The following is a 9,314-nucleotide window of genomic DNA, read 5'->3' as shown; positions in this document are numbered from 1 at the left end:
CGAAGAAATAAACCTAAGCTAGTTTGGTTTTCTTAGCCAAACCGAATGGGTTTATTTGAACACAAATATATAAATCCTGTGTATAAAAATAAAATCTTCAATTGGCTGAGGTCAGAGCATGACCGAAATTTTCCGATTTTGTTGCATAATATATATCTGCCTAATGGTCAAAGCCGACAAGCATAACCCCATGACACAATGATTATAAAATCCTTTGCCTATACGGATATAAAATGAAAATCATATGTTCCACAGCCTTCATATGCATCATTGTATTATGCAATAACAAATTTAGAGCGTACCGACCTTAAATTTAAACTAAATCGTTCTAACAATAGTAATTAGAAGGGTAACTCGTACACCCTTTCCTCTCTTTTGCATAATACAAATGATATAATTAGTGTAGAATAGATTAGTAAGTACTGTACTGTCGGTGGAGAAGATAACGTGGCATTGAGTACTTCACAGCTGGACCGTAAGATTACGACTCCTATCCCTACAATTAAATTCCTCAGCGGATCCAACGGTTACCGTACACCTTTTTTTAATCAAGTCTCGTCTTAGTCGTCCCCACCCACCACTTACATCAAACAATATATTACCTTCACTTTCTCTGCTGTCCTACTACTCTCCCCAGCTGTCTAGAGATATTCCTAAATTTCTTTTTAATTAATTAGCCCTCCAATGATCCCGTAACAACTACTAGTACTAAGAAATCACGATTAACAGTAGTAGTAAATTATTTAACATGATACGGTGTGTTCTTTTTATCTTTTTTTTGGTTTTTTGCTTGTCTTAAAAGAAACGAATAATTTTAAAATTGTTTTCATCAGTATTAATCCTAATTAAGAAACGAATCACACAATAACAATGTAGAAGATGAGAAAGAAAAAAAAAAATATTCATTAAAAATAATACTGTAGTAATAATAAAAATGTCACGGTTAATGTACAACAAGCTTGGCTTTAGTATTGTATCCGTAATAAGAAAGATACCATCTAACGAACTTCTTCAACCCGGTTTCCAAATCGGTTGTCGGTTTATACCCGAATTCGTTTCGGGCTGAGCTTATATTCGCATGTGTGAACGGTACGTCGCCGTTTCCTGGCATCTCCACGTAGTTCCTCTTCGCCTTCACCTTCAGATGCTTCTCCAATATATCCACCAGGATCGGTACCGTGACAGGAGACGTGTTCCCCAGGTTAAAGATCCGGTACGGTGCTGATCCGCGTTTTTTACCACCCGACCCGGTACTTTTACCCGACGAATCGAGTGATCCTAAGCAGCCTCTGACTATATCGTCGATGTATGTGAAATCCCGGGCTAGATCGACCCGGTTTTTACCCCGGTATATCGTGATCGGTTTACCTTGTAGGATGTTTCTGGTGAATGAGAAGTACGCCATGTCCGGTCTACCCCAAGGTCCGTAAACCGTGAAGAATCTTAAACCGGTAATGGCAAGACCGTAAATATGGTTGTAAGTGTGGGTGATTTCTTCGCCGGCTTTTTTCGTTGCGGCGTAGAGACTCGCCGGTTGATCTGTACGGTCTGATTCAGAGAACGGAACTTTCTCGTTGAGACCGTAGACGGAGCTAGACGAAGCCCAGACAATCGCCGGCTGAGGATTCGCCGCTTTGCAAATCTCAAGGAGGTTCACGAGTCCGGCGATGTTGCTGTGTACATACGACTGAGGATTCTCCAAAGCGTACCTAACTCCGGCCTGAGCAGCGAGATGCATCACGTGAGTGAAAGCGACGACATCGAAGAGCTTCGCCAATAGCTTGCCGTCGTTGAGATCTCCTTCGACGACGAAGATCCCTCTCGACGACAAGAGAGATCTGCGCGCGCGTTTCAAGGAAGGATCGTAGTAATTGTTGAAATTATCAAGTCCGACGACGCCGTCGCCGCGTTTTCTCAAAGCGAGAGAGACGTGGCTGCCGACGAATCCGGTAGCGCCGGTAACGAGGACGGAGATACCGCCGGAGCGATGGATCTGAGCGGAGGTGCGAACCTGTTTCTCCCACTGGATACCTCCCCAGGAAGCGGTTAGGTAACGGCTACCGGAATCGACGAAGCTTTGGAAACTCAAGTAAGAAGCGGTGAGAGCGATGAGGAAGAGAGCCCAAAGGAACATGGTGCTCGTTGAAGCGAAACATCGGTGGAGCTGACGGTTTGACCGGTCAATTTTGAATTTACCCGGCGTTGACGGAAACAACTCATCTTCTATTGAAGGCATAATTTTAACAATTTTATTTTATTTTATTTTCTTCTTCTTCTTTAACAAAAATTTATCGAAATCAAAACAATTACAGAGGAAAGAAGAAGAAGAAGAAGAAGACAGATGCAGATTTTTTTTTTTTTTTTTTGTGGGGTTTTTTTACAAAAAAGCATCTGCTAAGGAGAAGAGGAAGAGACGGAGAAAGTATATATACAGGTTGGAGTTAGGGGACAAGGAGACGCGTTATTTTGATTGCCAGATTGTCACCTTTTTTTTTTTTATAACAAAACAAATTCTTTGTTGACAATAAACATATATAAAAAAAAAAACAATTAATTATTACTGATTAATAACTGGATAAAAAATGGCTAAATCTACCGCAAATCTTCATTTTATTTACCGCATTTCAAGGAGGAAAACCCTATTCAAGAATTCAAATTTTAATGTGTGTGAAAGTTGAAAGGGAGTGAATAAAAAGATAAAACATATTTAATTTTTATGGCGTCTACAATGTTTTAAGTTTGAAAGAATTTTCACTTGAGATTTCAGATTTTCGTTTTATGTATTTTTATTGTTAAGATTAGAAATAATATTTTGTATTCTTCTATACAATTTGAAATCATCATATACATAAATAAATGTGGAAAAAAGCGTCTAATAGTAGAGCATTGAGCTCATTCAACAAGATTTAATTAACACATGTTATCTCTCTAAATCAAAATTTAATTAAAAAGAACGTGCGACCGACTTACAACTAATTTTGTCTAAGCTTCAGAAAGACCACATGTGCCTAGGTCATCGGTTGTGGTTTGTTTATATGAATGATGGCTCTTATGAAAACAAAAGTCCGGATCGCAAGGCTTGGTCCGTGGATTTAAAAGGTGTATCTATCTTCAATCTACATTCACATATACTACTATAAAATAATATACTACTATAAAATAAAACTTTTATAAACGGTGGCATTAAAGAAAAAAAAAAAGCTTTTGTCAATAAGTTTTATTGACAAAAGCAGATAAATAAAAAGCCGATATTTTTTGATGTGTAATTTGCTTAATCAGTACTCGAAAAAAATTGTAGTGATCTTTGTATGATTTTGCCGACTGGCCCGCACTGGGTCAAGTTCAGTATTATACACTATTTTAACAAATGAATACTACAGTATATCTTAGATTTGTAGTTAAGCAAAGAGTGTTTTAAGTTGTTTGCTTGGGGGAAAAAAAAAAGTAATGTAGTAAATATTGAAAGAGGATAATGTGAAGAAGGAGGAGGGAGGACGTGCGGACCACACAGCATTCACCATTGGCTGTTTTGGGAAAGCGATGAGAGAATGACTGACATGTTCATAATCATAATAATAATAATTTTAACAAACTGCGTGCCGTCTCCACGTATCTCTCTAAACATTTACCGCTTCCCCAAGTCGCGGTTTCACCATAGAAAAGACAAAGGGATGATGGGTCACCGCTCACCGGAAACCGGATGTATCGGTTGAGACTTTCGTCTTTCCAGACCTTGTATTACCGGTGATACCCAGTAATTTTTGGACGGTGCTCTTTTCTATTTTTTTTTTATGCTATTATTCTTTTTTCCAAAAAAAAATATTGTTCCTTTCGTTACTATTCTGTTCTTAAACATTTTTTCTTTTAAAACTGATTACGGTACATCATAATTTAAATATTTAATACTATCTCAATACTCAAAGGCAGATTCATTTCCTTTTAGTATATTCTATATTGGGTAAGGTTATATTACAAACGCGTGAATTAAGTTGATAAAATCGATTTTACTCTTTACAATGGCTATTATTTCATATCTATTTCTTTGTTTATTCGAAAAGATTCTTTAGTTTTTATTTTTATATGGGGAAAGATTCTTTGTTTCCAGACTAAAAATTGTATTGTTGGGCAAGAAAAGATTTGCCGAGAGATCTTTGCTTGATTTACAAATTATATATTTTTCTATAATTGATGGAGTGAGCAATTAGGGTCCGTCAAGTCTATATACTAGTAGTACCTATAAATACATATATAGCACTACTTAACCATTGTTTGAATCTTTGTCTTCAAGCTACCAATGCTTAACTCCTAGCATTGCTTCATTTATTATACGAAAATTTTGAAATTATTACAGTAATAATTACCAAAAACTAGGACTGTTTAACACTTCAATCATTTCGTTAGGTTTTGCGGAACAAGATGTACCTAGACTAGAGAGGCCAATGAAAATCTGAGTTTGGTCTAAGCTTTCGAGTTTCGAGTATGTTAGGTGATAGGTCTGACTTTAGTCCGGTTACTTGAGTTCAAATTTCAGCTCCCTTCCTTTGTTTTTTTTTCCCCATTTTTCTCGGTAGTATGAATTTTCGATGTTGATTATTCGATACATATCAAAATAAAGCAAATCTAGTTGTAATTAGAAAAGAAAGGTTAAAACTTTTATGTTTTCTACTCTGTTTGGTTCTCTATATTCATAAACTACACTATTAAATATTTCCTCTGTCTCACAAAGATTGATGTTTAAGGATATTTTTTTGTCCCACAAAAATTGATGTTTTATAAACTTCAAGAAGTAATCATTGAAAATATTGAAAATTTTGGATTGTTATTGATTTATATTTTCTCTCTCTACTAAAAAGTAATTATAAATTAAATTTATAAATAAAAACTAAAATTTTCTTAATATGTGTGAAAGTATTAAAGCATCAATCTTTGTGAGACAGAGGGAGTACTACGTTTCTAGTAGTATTTATTTTACTCGGGGTTTACAAAAGAACATGTCAACTTTGTTTAGTAAACGTGTGAAATGACTCAAATACAAACACGATCGTTACAATACATACTACCAATGACCATCATTAGGTGCGCTAACTCGATTAACTATAATATGTGGTCATGTATGGTTGGTGTTTCACTTTTTTTTTTTTATCAATCCTTAGAAACTTGTTTTCTTTATTGAAGATTATTCTCAAATTCTAATTAATTACCAATTTACGGTTGATTGCACATGCTTCGATCCAAAATCTAAAGATATTCTACGGCTAGCCAAGGAGGAACCCTTTTTTTTTTTTTGTGAAATACTTGAATAGACACTAAGCGAGGACACACTCAAGCAAACCATAACTTTATATAGTCTTATAACGAAGCGACAATTTATTCATCCCACTCCCTCCTTACATACGATATTAATTGCGACAAACCAACATAAAACATACTTATACTTTCACACTTTCAGTAGAAAATTAATTGTACATTATAAATTAGTTACCAGATCCTGATCCGGCTCTGGATCCAGCAAATGAACCAGCAGATGAACCAGCTGAACCACCAGAACCACTAGAACTCGAACTTGATGACGAGCTAGAGCTAGATGATGATCTGGAACCTGAACCTGATCCAGAACCAGCACCAGCACCAGAGCCTGACCCGCCGCCAAGACCAATCCCCAATCCAACGCCCAAACCGATTCCAATCCCACCTAGGTCAAGTCCCAAATCTTTTCTTGCGACTCGGCTCTCGGTTAACATAACTAAACTTGAAACAACTAATAAACCAAGAAGAACTAGACCTTGGGCCCTAGCCATTTTGGAAATCTTCGTGTGTAAAGACTTGCTTACTGGTATATTTGAGTTTATAGTGTCACTTGATTTGTTAGATACATAAGAGAATAACACGTTCGTGTATATATAGAAGCTTTGGGATAGTGTGAGCCGTTACGTGTATATCACCAAATATAACTCAACCTAAAATATACACAGTAGAACCTCGATAAATTAATATTCTTTAAATTAGTATTCGCTATAAGTTAATAAATTTTTCCGGTCCCGAGTTGGATCGGTGTAAAAAATGACATTTCGATAAATTAATAAGATAATATTTTTTTTGAAAATCCTATGTAAATATAGTCCCATCAATATTATAAACTAATAATCAAATAAACTAAATATATATATATATATGTATATCTAAGAAAATCTAGTGAAATATGACTTTATTGTTGTTTGACTATTCTTGAATTTGCATTATTGTTGGAGAATATCTCTAATATTTTTCAATGTCATCTTCTCAAATCGCATCAAAAAATAGTGGAGAGTACTAAATGCGATAATTGCTTCTTCTCTAAATGTGATAATATCTTTTTCGACTTCAACATTACCATGAAAGATAGTAGTAGCAATTCCTTCTAAACTCTAAACTTCTAACATTTATCATTTTTACCTAAACTCTAAACTTAGCAATTACACTAGCCAAGATTATAAATTAAAAAAATTATTTTAAAATGTGAAATGGTAACAAAAGTATCTTATTTTGTAATAGAAAATTTTCAAAAGTATGAAAATTAAAAAATCTCTTCATATAAATTAAAATCTCTATAAATTAATAAAATTTCATGGTCCCGACCTTATTAATTTATAGAGGTTTTACTGTCTATATATTTAGTTTTGTTATAGTTTAATTTACTCGTACTTAAATTCAAAAAGGAACCACGAATACTAATTGAGCACGTTTAACTTGTAGCAAATCTAGTCAAGTGTATGTTTTGATTAGCAATATGCAAAAAGGAAATTGAATTCCTAGGTGTAGTGAATTAAATAACCCAAGTTAACTCGCAAGGTTTCGCAAGGTTTATTAAAAGTTTAAAGCCACTGATGAATTATTAAGATAATCGTTTAGTGGCAAAAATCACTACGTCATCATATATGACAGTTTTACACCAATCCGCAAATCAGCTAGGTCTATAATGATTATCCGAAATGCGTAATAAGAGTATTATCTCGCTTTAGTTCAAATTTAACGAAACTTTCAAGATAATAGAGCTCTGGCAAGTGCATATTTTTTAAATGTGGATGCAGGTGATGTGTGCATTAATCTTTTGCTGCTACCAAACCCACCAGAGTCGACGGTCCACTAAATTGAGTGGAAGCGTGGTAGTGGATCATGCACGCTGAAACCAGTCACTCATATATGGTCACTAATCTATGGTTCCACTATGCATTATTTATTCAACCTATGACACGTGCTTAAATCATTGTTCGAGAAAGATCGAAACTATACGTTCACATTGGTTATGTTTTTTATTGCTATGTATGTATGACCCATAATGTTCAATACTCCTATAGAATATAAAAAAGTCATCGAATTCATTTTTTTATCAAGAGAAAATTGTTCTCTGGCTGTCACTTACACAATTTTACTGACACCAATACTTATTAATAAGTTTGAACATAATTTGTTCTTCTTCCCAAAAAAAAAAAAAATTGAATCAGTGTTGAGTTTTCAAAAATTAAGAAATGTTGTCTAAAATAAGTTTATTTCAATCATTGGATCCAACTAATTTTAAGTGTATGTTATAATTATAATTATGATAACGATCATGCTGTTTAATTCTTTGGATCTAAAATTGAATCCTAGTCTTAAATTTCAATATATATATATTGTTATATATAAAATATAATCTAAACCATTACAAACACGTTTCCTTAGTTAAATCCATTAACTGTAAACGACTTCGGAATCCTATGCTTGAGTCTAAACTTTCTTACTTTACGAGAAGTTCTTTTGCAGATAATACATATATATTGTATATTTCGGATTAGTTCATTAATTTATTCTAACATATTGAACGTAACACATGACAAACAAACAAAAAGAAAAGAAGAGCAAATCAAAATCCTCAAAAAAGAAATTACATTACAACTTATATAGTACAAAGTAAAACATCCACAACACCAAGAATCCAATTCGAATATGGAATAGTACAAAGCTATAACCAAACAATATTAGAATCTTTTCCCATCTCCTTTACTCCACCCACTTTAGAAAATTTACTTTTCTATCGTTTTATTGTTTCATACTAATAACATAATAATATAATTACGTTTAAAACACAATCTTGACCGATGTGTGTTATTTGCATGCATGCAATATTCTTTCATTCAGTCGTCGCCACCACCACCGTATCCTCCTCCATATCCACCGCCTTCACCGTACCCTCCTCCGTTACCGGATCCACTACCTCCACCTCTACCCCCTCCTCCTCCGCCTCCTCCACCGTGACCCCCTCCTCCTCCACTTCCCCTTCCACGGCCTGACCCCGAACGTCCTCCCGAACCAGACCCGGCACGTGATCCGGCGTACGATCCAGCTTCGGATCCCGCATCACCTCCACCACCACCGGAGCTCGAAGAACTGCTGGAGCTAGATGAGGAAGACGAGCTTGACCCTCCTCCTCCAGATCCAGATCCGGCACCAGCTCCGGATCCGGATCCTCCTCCACCGATACCTATACCAATACCAAGACCAGCACCTATCCCGCCAAGGTCCAAACCCAAGTCTTTTCTTGCGACCCGGCTCTCGGAGACTAGGACAGATGTGGCCAGTATCAAAGTTATTAGAACAAGTGATGATGAGTTACTGAGAGACATATTTTATTATTTTTTTGTGTGGCAATGCCCAATTTAGAGTGCTTTTGCAGAGCTCTTGATGAATATGATACAATAATATGTTGAATGTATTTATAGGCGTTCCAGAGCATATGTTAGTATGGTATGGTAGTGAAAATCCTACAAGTCAAAAGTTGTATCCAACTGTCCATATTCTAATCGTAACATTGGTTATTAATCATGACTTATGAATGTAATAGGCGTTGTGAGAAAATAGATAAACTACTATTAACCTTAAAAAATATTCAAAAATTGAAGGTTCTAGTATATAGTATATACTGTATAAGAGACATATATATATATCTAAGCTTGCAATCATTAATTACGTTTAACCAACTTAAAATACGATATTATAATTTTATAAACATGGACCTAGCTAGCTATCGCATCTACAATGTCAATGTCTAATTACAAGGATAAACTTTCTAATTTGTTTGTTTGTCAACGAAAACAATACTTATTTTTATTTACTTTTTTTTTTCAAATAGAAACTTCAGTTGCGCGCCTTTGCCCAAATCTTCAAAATCTATATCCAAGTCGAAATTGATTTCAGGTTTCTTGACAAACTTTAAATTCAGGATTTCACCCAAATCGATTTCTATTATAGTTTTAAAAGTGTTATTTTAGGGCGTAGAGCGTAATTAATGTAATCTCTAA

General features: G+C 34.9%; 3 protein-coding genes across 3 annotated transcripts; all 3 read right to left on the bottom strand.

Annotated features, from left to right (window-relative positions):
- LOC104730272 (UDP-glucuronate 4-epimerase 1) lies at nucleotides 886-2,333 on the bottom strand. Its single transcript, XM_010449415.2, has one exon. It carries the CDS (start codon nucleotides 2,234-2,236, stop codon nucleotides 944-946), a length of 1,293 nt encoding a protein of 430 aa, XP_010447717.1. The 5' UTR covers nucleotides 2,237-2,333; the 3' UTR covers nucleotides 886-943.
- On the bottom strand, nucleotides 5,323-5,878 carry LOC104730271 (counting factor 45-1-like). The gene has a single exon (XM_010449414.2). The coding sequence runs from the start codon at nucleotides 5,796-5,798 to the stop codon at nucleotides 5,475-5,477; it is 324 nt and encodes a 107-aa protein (XP_010447716.1). The 5' UTR covers nucleotides 5,799-5,878; the 3' UTR covers nucleotides 5,323-5,474.
- LOC104730269 (glycine-rich protein 5-like) lies at nucleotides 7,884-8,710 on the bottom strand. Its single transcript, XM_010449413.2, has one exon. The coding sequence runs from the start codon at nucleotides 8,637-8,639 to the stop codon at nucleotides 8,151-8,153; it is 489 nt and encodes a 162-aa protein (XP_010447715.1). The 5' UTR covers nucleotides 8,640-8,710; the 3' UTR covers nucleotides 7,884-8,150.

The sequence above is a fragment of the Camelina sativa genome, chromosome 12, assembly GCF_000633955.1.
Source record: "Camelina sativa cultivar DH55 chromosome 12, Cs, whole genome shotgun sequence".
Classification (NCBI taxonomy): domain Eukaryota; kingdom Viridiplantae; phylum Streptophyta; class Magnoliopsida; order Brassicales; family Brassicaceae; genus Camelina; species Camelina sativa.
Note: the sequence above shows the minus strand (reverse complement) of the source record. Positions and strands in the feature narration are given on the sequence as shown.